This window comes from Rana temporaria, chromosome 5 (assembly GCF_905171775.1).
Source record: "Rana temporaria chromosome 5, aRanTem1.1, whole genome shotgun sequence".
In the NCBI taxonomy this organism is placed as follows: domain Eukaryota; kingdom Metazoa; phylum Chordata; class Amphibia; order Anura; family Ranidae; genus Rana; species Rana temporaria.
In genome coordinates this window covers 82,092,196-82,112,859 of record NC_053493.1, presented here as the reverse complement: position 1 = coordinate 82,112,859, position 20,664 = coordinate 82,092,196, and the positions used below count along the sequence as shown (strand labels likewise).

Genomic DNA, 20,664 nt, shown 5'->3' with positions numbered 1-20,664 from the left:
ATAATTTTTTACAACCCGAAAAACGGTCGTGTGTACGCGGCATTAGGGTCTTCTCTTTTAACAACATAAATATGTATACTTCTTTGGCATAAACCAGTACTTAAAAGATACACACGAACAGTCTACTTAGTGTGGAATGAGAGCTTAAGATTACCTTTAATGACCTGGTCAGGCTGTGAGCAGATTGGGCTCAACGGTGTGCTACAATCATTTTCATATTCTCCTGAGGCTCTGAAGTTCAGAATACCCTTTAAAGGCTAAAAGAGAATAGTGTCCTGTTAACTTTGTTTCCTGAGTTATTAATAAAACATTAAAAACAAAAGCTCCATCAAGTTTTTCCAACATGCTGGGAATTCTAGTTCTAAGAGCTGGAGATCTGTAGTTCTGCAGGGACAAAAAAACAAACATGAAAATGAAAAATCAATTCTTACCCATTTATTAACAGATGACTTGGTGGTTGAAACCCAAAGGGCAGTTGGAGGGTCAACAGATCTGTCAAGTTCCATCTGTAAAGACATACAGAGACTTTACTATGTAAAACATCACACAATGCATGGACAACTGTGGTAGTAATAGCCAGGGCTCAAAATTTCAAGTCCTGAGCCACTAGCCAGGCCTCAAGAGTTACTCGCCACCAGTTGCCCCACCTAATTCATACACTGCCCTGCGCCTAATTGCACCCGTAAACACACCCTCGTAGATTATCTCATGGAATGACAATGTTTTATGCAGGATCAAGTTACAAAATTAAATATTACCAACAACAACTTTAACAAAATGGGACAGGGCACTGGGGGCAGACCAGAGGGACAGGGCACTGGGGGCAGACCAGAGGGACAGGGCACTGGGGGCAGACCAGAGGGACAGGGCACTGGGGGCAGACCAGAGGGACAGGGCACTAGAACTGGTTGCCCATTCTCTTGCTGTCTCCTCTGCAACTTTCATCCATCCTCTCTCCCCCATTCATCTCATCATCAGGAGCCTGTGTGTGCGGCTCCACGCTTGCATGTCCCCACTTCCCCCTTTTATTCAGGCTGGCAGAGAGGAGAGGGAGTACAATCCAGCGCTGAGATCCACACAACTGCACAGCCATTGACACCATAGCACAGCGCACACTGACAGCACACATTGAGACCAGTCTGTTCACAGTGCTCAGGCTAAACTTACATAGAGCACAAGGAGAAGAAAACTGCACAAACTAGAAGGCTGCCGCTCTCATGTCAGGGCAACTTTCAGTGAGCGCTGCACCGGAGTAGTAATTTTTGCAATCCTCCACCTCACCCATTACTTTCTGCTCTCCATCTACATTGGTCTCCAAGTGTAGGCACAGATTGGAGGGAGATTGGTCATACAGCCCTGTCATTACTCGCCCCCAGCTTAAATCCACTCGCCAAATGCTAGTAGGCGAGTGGAAATTTTGAGGGCTGCTAATAGCTATATGTGACAAAACACCAAATGGAAAACTACACAATAAAAACTAAACCACCATTTTCCAATGCAAGATATTCTTAATAGCTCACGTTCCTTTGGTTTCCAAGTATGTAGTTCCTTTACTCATAAATTATAAAGGCATTGTGGTAAAGCAGATAGACAGTTGAGGTATCCAATCACAAAACAGCGTAGAAAGAAGTTTAATCCAAGCCTAGCCAAACATGCATAGGTTTTACTCAGCACATGGGGCAGAACAAGAAAAAATATTTGTTTCCCCCATCTACAATAAACATTATGGATGGAGGAATATGCACCGTTGGTTATTGCATTCAGACAGCTTCAGTTTCCCATGGTGTACCGAATATTTAAACTGTGACTGCAGTCATAGGATGTGGTCACTGTTCAGCCAATACTATTTCACCTTATCAGTTGATTTTTTTTCGACTTTTGCTGAGCTGAGTCATGCTGATGGCACTACTCATGGATAGGATTCTGGCCAATTCAGCAGGAATAAAAAAAAAAAATACAAGCCAAGTATGACTAGCCCAATGGATCTCAGAGCAACTGCATGCAATGGTTCCAAACTGAAGGTACAGGGTATTTTCAAGGAGCACAAGTTTTAAGTTACTATTGCAGTGTTTACCTTAGAAGTTACATTTATGTGACATTTTTACATGTTTCCTCTTCCGTATGTTGTATTTTATTCTATGCGAATTACCTAATACTATGGCTCTGTCTAACAACTTTGAGATAAGATTACAGAAGCATGGTACACTGCTTTTGTGTGCCTTCTGGGACTTGTGTGTGTCCCAGAAGAGGACGGGACCATTCAGAAAACACTGTGCGACTCACTCATGCGCAGTGGGAAAAAGGCTGTGAAAACGCAAAGCTTCACTTCCTGTTTGCCTTAGTAAGAATGCCGGCGCCTGCACCCCGAGCCAATAGACTGGTTGGCGTCGGGTACCAACATCGCGGGCTCCCTGGATAGGTAAGTGTCCTTATATTAAAAGTCAGTGGCTACAGTATTTGTAACTGCTGACTTGAATTTATTTTCACAGAGGCTAGAACCATTATATTGAAAATATTATTCATTACTTTGAAATGAGGAATTCTGCAGCATTGAAAGAAAAAAAAAAGAAAAAAAACCCTAAATAACCTTTAGAGGAAAAAAAAAAAACGAACTTTTAAAACAGGAGCCTTTTCTTCACAGATGAGCAGCCGCAGATCTGGATTTCTCAAATCTGTACAGTAGATCTTGCGATCTCTCCCTCCGGAGTAAACATGGGTGAAGCCTTCATTGACCTGGAGAGCCCAGACACCCTCGTCATGCACCCGATAGGTGGCTATACATCTCTGCTGGCCTAAAGACCACAAACGGATTGTGCCATCTGAGCTGCCTGAAAGACACTATAAATAAGAGGCCCATTAAGTAAAAACATTAAATCCATTGTGAAAATGTTATGTTTTACACACCAAGCAGGCCAGCTTAAAAAAAAAGGAGAGACAAGCCAACTTACAGACCTACAGATACGGAGAACATTGAGAATAAAGGAAATTGGGCTTGTACCTGTGTCCCATCTCTGTTTAGCAGTAAAGCTTTTACATTGTCTGTGTGTCCTTTCAGTTTCATCAGCTTGGCACAGGTCCTGGGGTCCCAAACCCTTAGCACCTGTGATCAAGAAATAGGAAGGCCTAATTAATATTTATTTTCATGTATTCAGTAAGACAGGAAACTTCTCAAACAAATGAAATATGAATAGGAACGGTTACAACCCATCCGTTTTTTTGTGATGCTTTCTAAAGTCCTGTTGCTTCCCTCACTTCTTGTCCTGGTAACAACATTGTCACACAAACACACAAAACAGGGAACTTTCTCTAACAGGTACAAAAGAACAATAAAAAGACTTAATATTGGGTGGAAAAAGGCTGGAACCTCTATTCGAATTTATTGTAGCCTGTTGCCCTCATTGAAGATTTCCCTTCACCTCCTGCCACAATGACTATTATAAAACCACAGGAAGTGAGGGGAGTTGCCATTCTCATTTAGAAAAATATGGAGTCCGATTGCTAACACCATCTTCTGAAAATGCAAGCTGCCTGGCTGTCACAAGGATAACTGGTTTCAGTACCTTCTGAGATACCTTCCCAGAAAAAGAACAAAGATCAAACATAATGATTTGATTTTGACCCAAATTGACGCATACCTATACTGCAGGGGTGAGGAACCTTTTTTCTGCCAAGGGCCATTCGGATTTTTGTAACATCATTCGGGGGCCGTACAAAATTTTCTTTCTGGATTCAAACAAACTTGAAGGTAGGCGGGTATAAGAGACACTAGCCTGTTTACATCCAGCCACCTGTAAACCTACTTGGATGAATATATGATATATATATATATATATATATATATATATATATATATATATATATATATATTATTCTGTGCTAGGAGTTATTGGCACAGCAATTGATCATATGTGTATAGTACATGAATAAATGAATAAGATGTGTCTGTCCTGTTGTGTTGAATGGCAGATGTACAATAGCAGACACTGAAGGAGAGGGGTAACAATGGTTCTTGCAGTAAAAGTACTTGCACAATATTGCTGCTATCTGTCTGGATAACAATAAGCCACTTTTTATGGTGATGCATTGCAATAAACCATACATAATTACACAGAATAGGGTGCACTAGTGACCTCCAACAGTATATCCCTGCTAGTACTGAACACAGCAGAGGTGAATGATACATTTCTACACATCCACAAATTACAGTTTAGTGATCGGATAGACTTTTCCTTTGCTGGTCTATGGTCAGTTAAATGCTGTGCTTTGCTCATGGACCCTACAAGCAGAGCCCCCCCTCCTCCCTGCACTCAGCCCAGGTAGTATTAGTAGCCACTGTAATCCACATACCAACACTGACAACCATAACTCTGCAAGGTTCACTGATGGTCTTTCTCCCAGAGCCTTACACAGACCTATCACCCAGAAGACATGCTGTTGCAAGGAATTTAGAGACTCATCATATTGCTCCCCACTTTGCATTCCTCACAGCACACAGTCAAAGAAATGCAATGTCTATTGGCAGGCACAGCTAAGAGAATACAGTCAGGACAGCACAGAATGACAAGCATTGGAGGGAAGGCATGACGTTGCTGTGTCAGTGGATAACATCTCCCTCACACTCGGAGCATTAGACAAAACTCTTATTTCTCTCCCCCCTCACAGGACACTGCTGTCTCTGTCTGCAGCCTCTCTCCCTTCCTGACCAGTGACCTGAGCATCGACAGGAGTCAGGCATAAGATCTGCTCTGAGCATTCGTGCAGAACGAGGGACTGGAAGACAACAGAGAAATGTCACACATTCCTAACAAGCCCTGCTACTGATTACATGCATCCAGATAACTTACATTCGGCATTAGGTCCGTCCCAGCAGTGTCCTATTCCTGCCGCCCTCCATTTCCAGCACCTCCTTCTTGAACAGTCAAATGTGCCGGGCTCAAGAAGGGGGCGGGTTACAGTGCCACTCTCATTGGCTGAGAAGGCAATGGAAAGGCAGAGCAACCGAATTGGAGACAGGAATTGTAAGTCCGCCCCTGGGCACAAGTGACACACGCTGTACTTCTCACTCAGTCACTTCAGCCTCCAGCGATGCATCTGTCTGCTCAGTCAGTGGTGCGGACAGAACACTATGGCGGCTCCTTTTTACAGCTCCGCGGACACACACTCAGCAGCAGGGGGGCCGGATGGAATGATTTTGCGGGCCGCATGCGGCCCGCGGGCCGCAGGTTCCCCACCCCTGCTATACTGACTTAGAAATACTAATCTATGAAAGAGGCACATAGCACTTTCAGAAGGAGGTCAGCAATGACAGGATAGATATTGCTCTCAGTAAAGGTTTCTTTTAAAAAGGTAGACAGTTATTATTGTGACTATTTGTTTATAAATTATTAGAATTGTACAGGCATCCCTATACAAGTTCTAGATTTGTCCCTTTAATTAGATACACTGTACATGTTCCTTTGTAGCCTGAATCTTTGCTCCAAGACTCAGGGGTCTGACGGTTTCTGTCCTATCAGCTGCCTGACTTCATGCGAATACCCGGGTGATGTCAGCAAATGGTCAAGCAGATGACATGGAAGCAACCATAAGACCATTGACTAAGTAAGTAAACTTAAAACACATTTATAATATTTATGTATACCAACTATTCAGATAATGCATATTATAACGTTTCATATTCAGTTCTAAATGTAACCAAATAAAAGGATTCCAAAACTATTTCAATTTACCTTTTCCGTGGAGCCAGACACAATGACTGTGCCCATCTGATTCATGGCCAGACTGTATATAGAATCTTTGTTTCCACTCAGGGAGGAAGCTAAAGAACACAAAATGAAAGAATGAAATGAAGAGAAACGCCAGCAATAGGAAAACCTTCCATGAAAGTCGCCAACATGTCACTGTAAGTACTGGTGTATACATGCGAGACAAATCCAAGAACAACATAGATAGTGCTCATTAAAATTGATCTTCCCTACATCTGAGCACCACAAACACGATCTAATACATTTTTAATATTCAAAAGCAAAACTCCCCCATCGATCCATGTCTCCATGCTTTATTTTGCTGAGAAATCTCTTTGAAAAACTTCCCCCTATCATTTCTGACCGTGGCCATCTTGAGTAAGGGCAAATGATTCATGTAGCATTTACTTACTGGAATCCATCTGCCCTTAGCTCAGGCATGCAGGCAGAAGGGTGTGCTTAGCTGAGTACCCCCCCCCCCCCGAAGACTCCTGGGATGTAGAACATTTGCCTAGGTGAGAAACCAGGAAGTAACTGATGAAAGGTAATGTGTATTCTGGCTGTTATATAATGGCAGTCAGGATTTGATATATATATATATATATATATATATATATATATATATATATATATATATATATATATATTTTTTTTTTTATCAAAAGCCTTTCATTTACATTATTCTCTGCATCTAGATTAAGCGGTCTACCAAAAAGTAACAGTGACAAGGGATGGCCAACTACAAAACTAACAGAGGTGCATACAATGGTTACATTTATTTCCATGGTTTGCTAATATGCACACATTATTTATGAGCATATAAAAAATAAAATAACTAAAAAATAAATATGAAATAAATCTTTCCCTAAAATCAAAGAACACAAAACGTATCTGGCAGCTCGAGTCTTTTACATTTAAAACTCTGTAACCTTTGAAACAAGCGCTGCCAGACGATCCATCCTCCAACCTCTACATCACTACAGGACACAGAATAGACACAGAGCTTGGAGGATGAAAGCACAGTATGCAAGAGGGAGATCCAACATTTCTGAAGTGTTAAATGCAAAAGAATCTAACAAACGCTGCAACAGTGAAAAGGAGTTGAGGTAAAAGATATGGGCTGCATTAGAGGCGAGTATAAGCCCTTCTAGGACATCCATTCGTGACATCATTGTTTACAACAGGGTGTTATCTGTGATTGGTCACCAGTGATCACATGGTACCTGGGCCAATCACAGCACCCAGTACCATGTAATAGCTGTGGGCCAATCACAGCATCACAATAACAATGAGTCATAGGACAGACATTTGTGACAGTTCAAACGCAATTACAGTGTAAAAAAAAAAAAAAATCTTGATCACCAGATATGCGAATCCCCCCAAAGAGTAGTACAATACAGTACAGTACTATTTGGATGCGAGTATGTAAAAAATAAAAAAATAAATAAAATAAAAATAAAATAAAAGGAGATTCCATGAAAACCATTTAATTTGTATTTTATTTTTTAAAGCACAGACCTGGTCATAAAGGGGGTAAACCCTTCTAGAGGTCTAGTGAGTAAACATAGTCTAGAACAGGGGTGCCCAACCTTTTCAAGTCCAAGGGCCACTTAAGCGACTTGGTAACCGGTCGCGGAGCAGGTGGATGGCAGCCCACTCTACTCTATAGAGCGCACTGTACTGATTGGATTGGCGGTAGGCATTTGTAAACAGACACAAGTCCATTTACATTTGCCAATCCTTAGATGTGAATGGAGGGTCTGACTGACTGTGTGAAAGGGGCCTAAGGCTGCTCTCACACTGATGTACTGTTGTTTACCCGCACTGCGGGTGCAGCACAGTTCACCTGTGGCTTTCCTGCCATAGACTTCTATTATATCCCGTAGGTGTGGTGCACATTCAGAAAGCATACCAAACTCAGGTAATAGAAGTCTATGGCTCAAGTGCAGGTAAGTATGAAAGCAGCCCAGTAACCACTGCAGAACACATATGCCCATATATACACTCTGATTTTAGTAATAAACGTATCTTTAATAACAGTATTCTATTCCATCTCAGAGCAGGAGGTTGCGGGCCACATCAGAGGGCTCCGCGGGCCAGTGGTTGGGCACCCCTGGTCTAGAACATTTATAAAAATGGTATGCAACAGAAAATCATTTAATTATTTACCTAGATGGTATTCATTAACCACCACAGCAATTTTATTGACTTGACAAGGTGAACATAGCATGCTCTGAAACAGGTTTATACTGGAGCGGATTTACTAAAACTGGAGAGTGAAAAATCTGGTGCAGCTCTGCATAGAAATCAATCGGCTTCCAATTTTTTTGTTGTCAAAGCTTAATTGAACAAGCTGAAAATAGAACGCCAACTGGCTACCATGCAGAGCTGTATCAGATTTTGCACTCTCCAGTTTTAGTAAATCAACCCCAATGTGTTCACCGTGCTCTGATCTGATACAGTGCACTCTTTCTAAAGATGATCATTCAGGATACAATTTGATTGTATAGTGTCCAACAACTGTGTACCGCAAGGCTTGCCTGACTAGACACAGCTATGTCATTCAATTAAAATCCAGTCAGGTAGACCCTTGCAAAGCATAAAATGATGGATCGAAACAAAAAAATAAAATAAAAATTGCAATAAGCATATATTAATTTGATTGTGCAAAAGTTGTAGTGTCTACAAAATACAGGATAGATTTATGTCATTTTTATTATTACTAGTCATGGTGGTAATCTAATTACTATGAACAGACGATCTGTCTCTCCTCTCAGAACGGGGATTTGGGTGTTTACATACAAAAATCCCCATTCTGGCTCTCGTGCCCACGATCACGGATGGCCGGTGGACATCACGGCCGCCGGCCACACACATCGGGTTCCCCAGAGGCACACACCTGCTATGGCTCTTAAAGGTCAGCGGATCCCTGCTGAGCAAGCGGAGTCTGTCAAAATGGACAAGTCCTGTGTGAACGTGGCCTAAGGTGTAAGCCATCTGGTCCGGTTGATTTAAGATTTTCAACTGATTATTGCAGTCTTGGCCAGCAATAATCAGTTGTCTTGGTCTACTGCATTTTCAGGAGTCTGAAATCAAGCAGCAAGAGACAGTCTTTATAATGTAAGCACTACTCACTAGTGACAGTATTGTTGGATGCAGTCAGTGCAGTAAGAGTATTTACATCCCAGAGGAATATCTGTCTGTCCAATCCTGCAGATGCCACCAATTCTTTGTCTTTTGCATAAGCTAAGGCTTTCACATAGTCCTGGGGGAGAGAACACAATATAAAATAATGAATGCAAGAAATATTTTAGTTCAATGCAAACAAAACAGGTGAATGTGTAGACCTTGTTCTACCTTTCAGCCCAAGAGCATTAATAAAATGGGAGCAAAAGTGAACCCCATATGCCTTAACACTTTCTCAGGTAACAACAACATTAAAGCGGGGGTTCACCAGAATTTTTTTTTTAACATTAGATTGAGGCTAATTACGGGAAGCACACTCGGGTGTTTTTTTTAAATCAATGCAGTACTTACCGTTTTAGAGATAGATGTTCTCCGCCGCTTCCAGGTATGGTATTCAGGAAGCGGCGGAGAACATCTATCTCTAAAACGGTAAGTACTGCATTGATTTAAAAAAAACCACCCGATTGTGCTTCCCACAATTAGCCTCAATCTAATGTTAAAAAAAAAAATTCGGGTGAACCCCCGCTTTAAAGTAAAAGGCCTGGATTTTTGAAACACTTACGCCGACGTATCTCTATATACGCCGCGTAAGTGCACAGATGCGCCGTCGTATCTATGCGCCTGATTCTTAATGCAAGATACGCCTGAAATGTGGCTTCATCCGACCGACGTAAGTTTCGTACGCCGTCGGAGCCTGGGCGCATATTTACGATGGCCGCAAGGGGCGCTTCCATTGATTTACACGTCGAATATGCAAATGACCGAGATACGCCGATTCACAAATGTACTTGCGCCTGTCGCATGAGTATATGCTGTTTGCGTAAGGCGTACGTCCGGCGTAAAGTTCTTCCACCTATAGGAGACGCATTCCCATGCAAAGGTATGGACGACGGAACAGCCGTCGTATTTTACGTTGTTTACGTAGTAGTACGTGAATGGGGCTGGGCGTAGGTTACGTTCACGTCGTAGGCATTGAGCCGTCGTATCTTAGGGAGTATGTTCAACGTGATTCTGCGCCGTTCGTTCGGCCATTCATTTGCATGGGGTCACGGTTCATTTACATGTAGCACGCCCACCTTCCACCTACTTTGAATTAGGCGGGCTTATGCCGACCGATTTACGTTACGCCGGCGCAACGTAGGGAGCAAGTGCTTTGTGAATACTGCTCTTGCCTCTCTGAGTTACGTTGGCGTAGCGCAAATGAGATGCGCTACGCCGGCCGAAATATGCGCCGCTCTACGAATCCGGGCCAAAGTCTTTAAATTGACTCGCTGTGCGAGTGCGGCCCAATAGATTCTAAACCTGGTGTCATCTTCTGTCCTATGTTGAGATTAAAGTGGTTGTAAAACTTAAAGTTAAAGCTTAAAGTTAGAAGCTTTTTTTACTGTAATGCTCTGCCCCCAGCACCCCCCCCCCCCTTATACTTACCTGAACCCAATCTTGACTCAGCACTGTGCACGAGAGCGGAGGCTCTCTCCCCCCTCATTGGTTTAGAGACAGCAGCAGGAGGCTCCTGCTGCTGTCGACAAGTCACAGCCAGTGAAGAGAAAGCGGGGGCGAGGTACAATCACTTTAAACCCTGCACTATTGATACCAAGCTACACTCGTGCCATTGGATTTCCAAAACTTTGGGTGGCAGATGACCGGCATTTGACACTTAAATAATGATTAGCACTAAGACAGGGAAGGGTTTAATTCTGACTTGGGCAAAAGTCAAGGACCACTGTACAAATTAGGTCTAGGATCCATTGGGAACCACAGGCATGGGGATTGATTAGAAGTCCAATGCCCCATACACACGATCACTTTTTGTCATGAAAGAAAATGACATTTTTCATCATGAAAAAAAAAAAGACGTTTTTCCAACTTCATCATAAAAAACGATGTTGCCCACACACCATCGTTTTGGAAAAATGATGAACAAAGCGCGGTGACGTACAACGGCACTCTAAATGGGAAGTTATATTCGCCTTTGGGCTGCTTTTAGCTGGTTTGAGCGCTCCCGTCTCATAACTTGCTTCTGGGCATGTGCGGGTTTAAAACGTTGTTTAAAAACGATCATTTTTAAAAACACAAAAAACAAAATTTTCAAAAATGACATAAAAAATTGAAGCATGTTCGAATTTTTTTTTGTCGTTTTTCAGAAGACGGAAAATGATGTGAAGCCCACACACCATCATTTTAAATGACGTTTGTAAAAATGTCATTTTATTTCATGCCGAAAAATTACCGTGTGTACGCGGCATAACACAGGCACTATAGTAAACATCATTTTTGGCCAGGTCAGACACACTTTAAAATGATATTATGATTAAATATCATAAAAACAGGAAATGGTTATCATAGTGTCTGATATTTATGAACACCCTTATTAAAAAAAAAAAAAAAAAAAAGGGATGTATGAACTTTAAATCTTAGTTAGTTTAGAACTATATTGTGGTCTTGAAATAAGATTCCTTACCTTGTGTGTTCTCAGTGTTGACATGCAGAATCCCTTGTGTGCATTCCATACCTTAACTGTGGTATCCGATGACGCTGATATTACTGCAGATAAAACAGTCAGCACAATTAATGAGACTGCAAATATTTGGATGTGTTTTAAACTGCATCAGATGAGCATGACGTGAAACAAAAATCGGCTTTCTATGAACACAAACCCCCCCACCCAAAATGCCTTAGGTATAGATTTTAAAGGGGAACCCCCGATGATGTAAATGGTTACTCCCCACCCCCTTGTGACGCCCTTGACCCAGCATGCATCGGTCCATGACGTTACAAGGGGTGGGGCCATCCGGTGATGTTGATGGGTGGCCCTGCTCTTTAGCCAAGAACTGACAGACCTCGCCTCTTTCTTTCGTGTTGGCGGCATTTATCATGATTTCCACTGGAGAGACACTGGGGAACATTATTTTTGTTCTTTTAAATAAAGGAATTGTTTTTGTTCTTTTAAATAAAAGGAATTGTTAAGAACTGTCTCTTTTTTTTGTTTATTTTTGACACTTTTTTGGATTAGGGGTACAATTGGTTACTCCAGCTGCCAGTTTCCGATAAGCCCTTCACCCACAGACCACCACAACCACCAGCCAGGGTTGTGGGGAAGAGGCCCTTGTCCCCAACATGTTGAAGGCATGTGGCCTGGTATGGTTCAGGAGGGGGGAAATTTGCAGTGAAAATGGAGGGGAATTTCGCACCGGACATGCATGAACCTAGCCTTAGGGTTTTTTTTCCCTTTCTTAATGCATTAGGGGTAAACAACGCCCACTATCTGTACCACTCCCCCACCCCATCCCTAAACTCTTACCTGGCTCCTGTCACCACTGTTACGCTGTCTCAGCACCGCTCCCATCACTTCCTGCGGTCACAAGAGCAACAGAGGGCAGCAGAACCACAGGCTCCTACTGCTGCCAGTCAACCTCCAGTGGGGAGGGGTTGGGGGTGTAGCTTACCTGTACTGTGTGTCTATGGACATACCATTGGCTCCCATTGCTGTCAATCACAGCCAGTGAGCCAATCGGGAGATGGAGGGGGTGGGGCTGAGCCAAGCCACAGCTCTGTGTGTGAATGGACACACATGGAGCTGCGGGTCCGGAGCGCTCCTGCTAGGGTGCTTCCAGAGCAAGCCGCTTGCTGTGGGGGCACCCGGCAGGAGGGAGGAGTGCCAATGTGGGACTCGAGAAGATGAGAACCTGGGATGCTCTGTGCAAAACCACTACACAGAGGAGGTAAGTATTTTGAAATAAACAAGGCTTTAATATCGCTTTAGATTACTGAAAGTATACTTAATAAATCTTTTTTTGACAATTCATCTGGCTGTGCTGGTGTTACTGCCATACAAGGTTTCTTGGGAGAGTCGGAAACTCGCCTGTCTACTTGGGCTATTAGATGATAATGAAAGGATTACTTCTTTGCTTAGTCTAAGCTGCCATGCAATTCTTAATTATAAGCTAAAACCACTTAAACATGAGTCTATTGTAGCAGTTTGGGAAATAATCAAGCAGTGTTATTGTAGTTAATTTTTAAATGCCTACAGTTCCAGCAACAGTTCCAGCAGGTTCAGTCCACTTCAACAGTTATGAGACAGATTACAAAACTCATAAATGAAAGATAGAGTTCCAATAACATACTTACATGTTTTGCCATTACAGCATAGTACAATGTCATTCACCCAGTCTGTATGATGTTCCATAGATGCTATGTAGGGGTCCTGCTAGAACAAAAGCGAAATAAGGTAAATTCAAAGGGCATAGGTACATTCTAATACAAGCCAAAATGATATCCCATTGAAAATGTGGAAAACCAACCCAAAGATTCAAAAAGACAACGATGTGATATGATATTGTGAAGCAAATCCTTTTGGCAGATATTACCAAATTTTCTGTGAATGAAGGTGGATTAGGAGAATCAAGTTCTGTTCAATTAATCACAATTCCCATGGATAGCTGCATGAAAGTTTGTCCAATCTGAATTCACAAACTGAAGAAGTCAATTGTTTTTAAACAGGTGTGAGATTACAGAACAAAAAAGGACTGTTTTCACATTTTTAATATTTACACACAAGATAATTATTAAAAAAAAAGGTTGATTTGATTACTTTTATATCATAAGTACATAATATAAGTAAAGTATTACTAAACCCAGCAGCCTGCATTCACTATATCTGGACCCCCACAGAACATGGAAATGGAATTATTTTAGTAACTATAACCTGCTAAATATCTTTTCTTATGAGCAGTATATACCAGTTTTGTGACTTCTATCAGTGTCTGGTTAAAACTTGTTGGGGGATATTTCATTCTCTGAGGCTGCAGGAGCACTGAACCTCTGCCTGGACAGTGCCGATTGGCCCTGTGCTGATCACATGCATCCCCCAAGAAAATAATAATAGTACTCTCAAGCAATACACACCAATCAGAGCATGTGCAGAGTGTCTCCTATGGCTCTGTACTATTAGCAGATTGATTGGGTACCCTGGAAAAATGGGAGGATCAGAGAAGACAGGAACAAACAGTCTTTTTACACAAGGTGGAGGATTAACCCGTTAGGTTCCACAGTGAGTATAACAAGCATGCTTTACTGCACATACATACTGATTTTACTGTTGTGGGTTTAGTAACACTTTAAGCCCTTATATTCACCCTGAGCGTTTTGTCGTGCGATTCACTTAAAATGCAGAAATCCATTATTCACAATGGGCCTGGCCACATCTATGTTGTGTTACTTGTTGCCCATCACATAAAGCTCAAAGAAAATACAGGAGCTTCTTCAGGGAAGAACTGTGTGTTTTTGGCCTCAAAGACTTTAAATAGCAGTGCCTGAAAACTGCAGAGTTTACACATTTTTTTTAGGCACTCCAAATTAAAGAGTCTACGAGCCAAAAAAAAAATAAAAAATCACAATTCTGCTCCTGTACAACCCCCCCCCCCCCCCCAGAAAAAAAACACACCATCTTGCTGCACTCACATTAAAGTGGATCTAAAGGCTTAAAGTTTTTACTTAATGAATGAAAGTAAAAAAAACTGTTCCCCCATTGGCTCCTGCCGCTGTGAGTCAAACCTGTGAACAGAGGGTGGGAGGCAAGCCCCGCTATGTGTGAGAATGGACGCACACAGCCCGGCCTGGGATCGAGCATGCACGTGTGCCACCAATACCAAATGCACAGAGCAGATAAGTATAACATGTTTATTATTTCAGGGGGAAAAAAAAATATATATATATAGTTTAAAACCACTAGTATAAAGAAAATATAAAGTAAGGCTTAGGCCCCTTTCACACTGGGGCGGGAGGTGTGCTGACGGTATAGCGGCGCTATACCGTCGGAATTGCGGCGGTATTCAGCCGCTAGCGGTGCGGTTTTAACCCCCGCTAGCGGCCGAAAGAGGGTTAATGCCAGCGGTATAGCCTCGGTGTCCCATTGTTTGCAATAGGAAGGAGCAGTAAACACACTGCTCCTCTCACCGCTCCAAAGATGCTGCTGGCAGGACTTTTGGAGAGGTCCCGTCAGCGTATCGCCTCAGTGTGAAAGCAATTGGGGCTTTCACACTGAGACTGCAGGGCAGGAGTTTTTCAGGCGGTATTTAGGTGCTATTTTTAGCGCTAAACCGCCTGAAAAACTTCTCAGTGTGAAAGTGGTCCAACACAGGGATAGGCTACGTCGGCACTCCAGCTGTGGTGAAACGGCAAATCCCCTCAGAATCATGCCGGTGGTTGTCAGAGGCTTACCCTAAAAGGATTTGAATTTTCACCACAGCTGGAGTGCTGAGGTTACCTACCCCTGCATAAACACCTAAAATATATTACAAAAAAAAAAAAAAGTTTCAAAAGGATGCCACGGGAAGAGAGATTACACAAGTGTACAGAGGTAAGGAAAAGTTTATTCATATACAGAATAACATGTTTACTTTGTGCTGATTCACGCTCCATATTCTGATGATGGAGTCTCGTCCAGCTGTAAAAAGCCTGTTTAGTGCAGGATCAAGCTGCAAAGCATTCACTCCGTTGCGGTTGTACTTCTCCACTTCATCTCTAATGACATATGAAACCTACAAAATAATAAACCATAATGAAATCACAAGTAATGTATAATAATAATAATAATAATAATAATGCAATTCTATAGTAAATAACATCAGAGTTCACAGCATGTCTTATAGTGGTGCTTCTTTGCAGCGCTTTAGGAGCGGTGAATACATCACTCCTGAAGCGCCCCTTCCCATTGAAATCAATGGGAAGTGCCTTGGCAGCGGCGCTTTGTGGGTGCTTTCAACCCTTATTTGGCCACTAGCGGGGGTTAACAGTGCCCCGCCAGCGCTTGAAAAAAAAATTCAACGATCTCATGCTTACTAGCCTCAATCGTGGCTTTGTTTATTTTTGGGAACCCGGGCGTGACGTTATCACATCGCGCCCGGGCCTTCCGACGGTCATAGAGATGACTGGTGACCATCTGGTCACCAGTCATCTCTATGCTCGTCATGTGACAAGACAGCGGCGCCGGACGATGGCACGGGAGAGCCCGGAGAAGCACCGGATGGTGGCGAGAGGGGGGGTTGTCCACTCCCGCCGCCTATAAGAACGATCAATCGGCGGAACTGCCGCTATGATCGTTCTTATCGTGCGCAGAATCATCAAGAGAAGGATATCTGAATGATGCCTCTAGCTGCAGACATCATTCAGATATCCCCCCACAAAGCCCAGGCCGTCATATGACATCCACCCAGGATGGTAGATCCCATCTGTGGACGTCATATAACTATGGCTGGGTATTGAAGTGGTTAAAGATAAATAAATATAAAAAAATATTAAAAAGGAGAAAAGTGCATACGTGCTAGTGCAATATATCAAAATTCACAGTGAATATTCAGCTGGTGCAATTTCAAAAAAGTGCATTAGATGAAATTGTTCTGTCATTTGGAAACAACTTTTGCAATCATATAGAAGTCCATATTTGGCAGGTAAAACCGAATCCGGGGTTTGCCCACAAGTGCTGGATGATTTAAAGTGGAGGTTCACACAAAAAATTAACATCCGCTTTTTGGATCCCTCCCCCCCTCCGGTGTCACATTTGACACCTTTCAGGGGGGAGGGGGTGCACCACTTCCCGGGTTCTGACTCCCACGGGGAATCCAGCCTTGTTACGTCACCCCCCCGCGCTGTCTTCTGGGAAACACTGTTCCCAGAAGAGAGCAGGGACCAGTGACGGCGCGCCGCGATCCTCGCGCATGTGCAGTAGGGAATCGGGCAGTGAAGCCGCAAAGCTTCACTTCCTGATTCCCTCACCGAGGATGGTGGCGGAAGCAGCCAAGGACCGAGCGATTGCTCAGCCTCGGCTGCTGACATTGCGGGCGCGCTGGACAGGTAAGTGTCCATTTTTTATCAGCAGCTGCCGTATTTGTAGCTGCTGGCTTTTAAAAAAAAAAAACGTCGGAACCTCCACTTTAATACGTGCTTAGTGCCCAGTGAAAGTAACACTTTTCTTTCAGTAGGTGGTCACTGCAATCCATACCCCTGCAAAGCCCGCACTCACCAGATTTTCCACCCCCTCTTGGGGTATGAAACCTTCACAGTGTATGCCACTAAAAATGGGTACTCACATTTAGGCAACTTAAAAAGGCACATAATGCTGACAGTTGTCGTCTACCGTCCGGAAGTGTTGTGGCGTTCTGCTAAACCAGCTCACACAACACTTTCAGGCGGTAGACAACAACTGTCAGCATTATATGACTTTTTAATTTGCCTAAAATGTGACTAGCCATTTTTAGTTTTATCAATAAACAGTTTTTAAAAAACGATAAAACACTATCTGGGGCTTTTTCTCCTGTACATGGGCCATACTGGAACATACCAGCAGCACAAGGGACGTTTGATTGCCAGAGTGCTACACAGTGGCATACATTGTGAAGGTTTCATACCCCAAGAGAGGGTGGAAAATCTGGTGAGTGGGGGCTTTGCAGGGGCACGGATCGCAGTGCCCACCTACTGAAAGAAAAGTGTTACTTTCACTGGGCACTAAGCACGTATTAAATCATTCAGCACTTGTGGGCAAACCCAGGGTTCGGTTTTACCTGCCAAATATGGACTTCTATATGATTGCAAAAGTTCTTTCCAAATGACTGAACAAGTTCATCTAATGCACTTTTTTGAAATTGCACCAGGTGAATATTCACTGTGAATTTTGACATTTTGATATATTGCACTTTTCTCCTTTAATATTTGTTATATTTATTTATATCTTTAATTAATGCACTATAGGCAAGCACAGTGCTATTTTAAGTAATTATTTAATAGAATAGCGCCACACCTACTATTTCGTTTCTTTTACACTTTTACTCCACTCAGGTAGAAGTAACACGCAGAGGCTGAAGTTTTATTGATTCCCCTTGAGACATACATACCCATATATAACCTCTGCCAGTATTTAATTCCATAACGCGGATTCATACACACCAATACACTGTGTGCGTGTGTACAACTGTGTGTGTACACAAAATGACACCGTCCCCGTGTGTGTGTGCGTACACAAAATGACACCGTCCCTGTGTGTGTGTGTGCGCGTACACAAAATGACACCGTCCCCGTGTGTGTGTGTGTGTGCGCGTACACAAAATGACACCGTCCCCGTGTGTGTGTGTGTGTGCGCGTACACAAAATGACACCGTCCCCGTGTGTGTGTGTGTGTGTGCGCGTACACAAAATGACACCGTCCCTGTGTGTGTGTGTGTGTGCGCGTACACAAAATGACACCGTCCCCGTGTGTGTGTGTGTACACAAAATGACACCGTCCCTGTGTGTGTGTGTGTGCGTACACAAAATGACACGTCCCCGTGTGTGTGTGTGTGTGTGTGCGTACACAAAATGACACCGTCCCCGTGTGTGTGTGTGCGTACACAAAATGACACCGTCCCCGTGTGTGTGTGTGCGTACACAAAATGACACCGTCCCCGTGTGTGTGTGTGCGTACATAAAATGACACCGTCCCCGTGTGTGTGTGTGTGCGTACACAAAATGACACCGTCCCCGTGTGTGTGTGTGTGTGTACACAAAATGACACCGTCCCCGTGTGTGTGTGTGCGTACACAAAATGACACCGTCCCCGTGTGTGTGTGCGTACACAAAATGACACCGTCCCCGTGTGTGTGTGTGTGCGTACACAAAATGACACCGTCCCCGTGTGTGTGCGTACACAAAATGACACCGTCCCCGTGTGTGTGTGTACACAAAATGACACCTTCCCCGTGTGTGTGTGTGTGCGTACACAAAATGACACCGTCCCCGTGTGTGTGTGTGCGTACACAAAATGACACCGTCCCTGTGTGTGTGTGTGCGTACACAAAATGACACCGTCCCCGTGTGTGTGTGCGTACACAAAATGACACCGTCCCCGTGTGTGTGTGCGTACACAAAATGACACCGTCCCCGTGTGTGTGTGCGTACACAAAATGACACCGTCCCCGTGTGTGTGTGCATACACAAAATGACACCGTCCCCGTGTGTGTGTGTGCGTACACAAAATGACACCGTCCCCGTGTGTGTGTGTGTGTGTGTGCGTACACAAAATGACACCGTCCCCGTGTGCGTACACAAAATGACACCGTCCCTGTGTGTGCATACACAAAATGACACCGTCCCTGTGTGTGCGTACACAAAATGACACCGTCCCTGTGTGTGTGTGTGTGCGTGCGTACACAAAATGACACCGTCCCCATGTGTGTGTGTACAATGACACTGTCTGTGTGTGTGTGTGTGTACAATGACACTGTCCCTGTGTGTGTGTGTGCGTGCGTGCGTACACAAAATGACACCGTCCCCATGTGTGTGTGTACAATGACACTGTCTGTGTGTGTGTGTGTGTGTACACAATGACACTGTCCCTGTGTGTGTGTACAATGACACTGTCCCTGTGTGTGTACACAATGACTGTGTGTGTACAATGACACTGTCCCTGTGTGTGTACACAATGACACCGTCCCCGTGTGTGTGCGTACACAAAATGACACCGTCCCCGTGTGTGTGTGTACACAAAATGACACCTTCCCCGTGTGTGTGTGTGTGCGTACACAAAATGACACCGTCCCCGTGTGTGTGTGTGCGTACACAAAATGACACCGTCCCTGTGTGTGTGTGTGCGTACACAAAATGACACCGTCCCCGTGTGTGTGTGCGTACACAAAATGACACCGTCCCCGTGTGTGTGTGCGTACACAAAATGACACCGTCCCCGTGTGTGTGTGCGTACACAAAATGACACCGTCCCCGTGTGTGTGTGCATACACAAAATGACACCGTCCCCGTGTGTGTGTGTGCGTACACAAAATGACACCGTCCCCGTGTGTGTGTGTGTGTGTGTGCGTACACAAAATGACACCGTCCCCGTGTGCGTACACAAAATGACACCGTCCCTGTGTGTGCATACACAAAATGACACCGTCCCTGTGTGTGCGTACACAAAATGACACCGTCCCTGTGTGTGTGTGTGTGCGTGCGTACACAAAATGACACCGTCCCCATGTGTGTGTGTACAATGACACTGTCTGTGTGTGTGTGTGTGTACAATGACACTGTCCCTGTGTGTGTGTGTGCGTGCGTGCGTACACAAAATGACACCGTCCCCATGTGTGTGTGTACAATGACACTGTCTGTGTGTGTGTGTGTGTGTACACAATGACACTGTCCCTGTGTGTGTGTACAATGACACTGTCCCTGTGTGTGTACACAATGACTGTGTGTGTACAATGACACTGTCCCTGTGTGTGTACACAATGACACTGTCCCCGTGTGTGTGTACAATGACTGTGTGTGTAATGACACTGAAGGATCTAACCCTCTGGGACTGGAATGTGTTCCGGGGAGAAGAGTATCAGAGGAGGGGGAGGGGTGCTGTGATTGTGTATTAGAAGCACACTGTACAATGTGGAACTCCCGTACAAACAGAGCCATCATCTGACGGGAACAGGCTGGGAGTCCTCCGTACACACGGGGTCATATTATGGGGTGCAGCACACAGGGCTCCCCCGGGCCCCGGCCAGCTGTATGTCTGCGAGCGGCAGCGCACAACACCACCCCAGCACCGACTACATGCCCCGCACACACCCCCTGATCATCTCCCGCCATCTGTCCTACCTGAACTTTCCTCCGCCCGGCCGTGTTCTGCCTGTGATGAGCTGCCATCTTGCATGTTGACACTCTGTTGTCATTTCCGGCACGCAAAATCCCTCTCAGAACTCTTCCGCCCATACTATCGCCA

At 44.1% G+C, this 20,664-nt stretch overlaps 1 protein-coding gene across 4 annotated transcripts in view; it reads right to left on the bottom strand.

The window, feature by feature from the left end:
* WDR48 (WD repeat domain 48) overlaps nucleotides 1-20,644 on the bottom strand; it is a 52,439-nt gene extending 31,795 nt beyond the window's left edge. For 2 of the 4 annotated variants that reach the window (XM_040352767.1, XM_040352769.1), the window contains exons 1-10: nucleotides 20,541-20,644; nucleotides 15,326-15,466; nucleotides 13,056-13,134; nucleotides 11,389-11,471; nucleotides 8,877-9,006; nucleotides 5,727-5,815; nucleotides 2,999-3,100; nucleotides 2,614-2,838; nucleotides 432-506; nucleotides 155-257 (exon numbers count right to left, since the gene is read on the bottom strand). In XM_040352767.1, the coding sequence (XP_040208701.1) occupies nucleotides 155-257; nucleotides 432-506; nucleotides 2,614-2,838; nucleotides 2,999-3,100; nucleotides 5,727-5,815; nucleotides 8,877-9,006; nucleotides 11,389-11,471; nucleotides 13,056-13,134; nucleotides 15,326-15,466; nucleotides 20,541-20,588 (1,075 nt within the window). In that variant the 5' untranslated portion in view covers nucleotides 20,589-20,644. The remainder of the gene's footprint in view (nucleotides 1-154; nucleotides 258-431; nucleotides 507-2,613; nucleotides 2,839-2,998; nucleotides 3,101-5,726; nucleotides 5,816-8,876; nucleotides 9,007-11,388; nucleotides 11,472-13,055; nucleotides 13,135-15,325; nucleotides 15,467-20,540) is intronic. The other 2 variants (XM_040352768.1, XM_040352770.1) reach the window with 1 other exon arrangement.
* Between the last annotated feature and the right edge of the window lie 20 nt (nucleotides 20,645-20,664).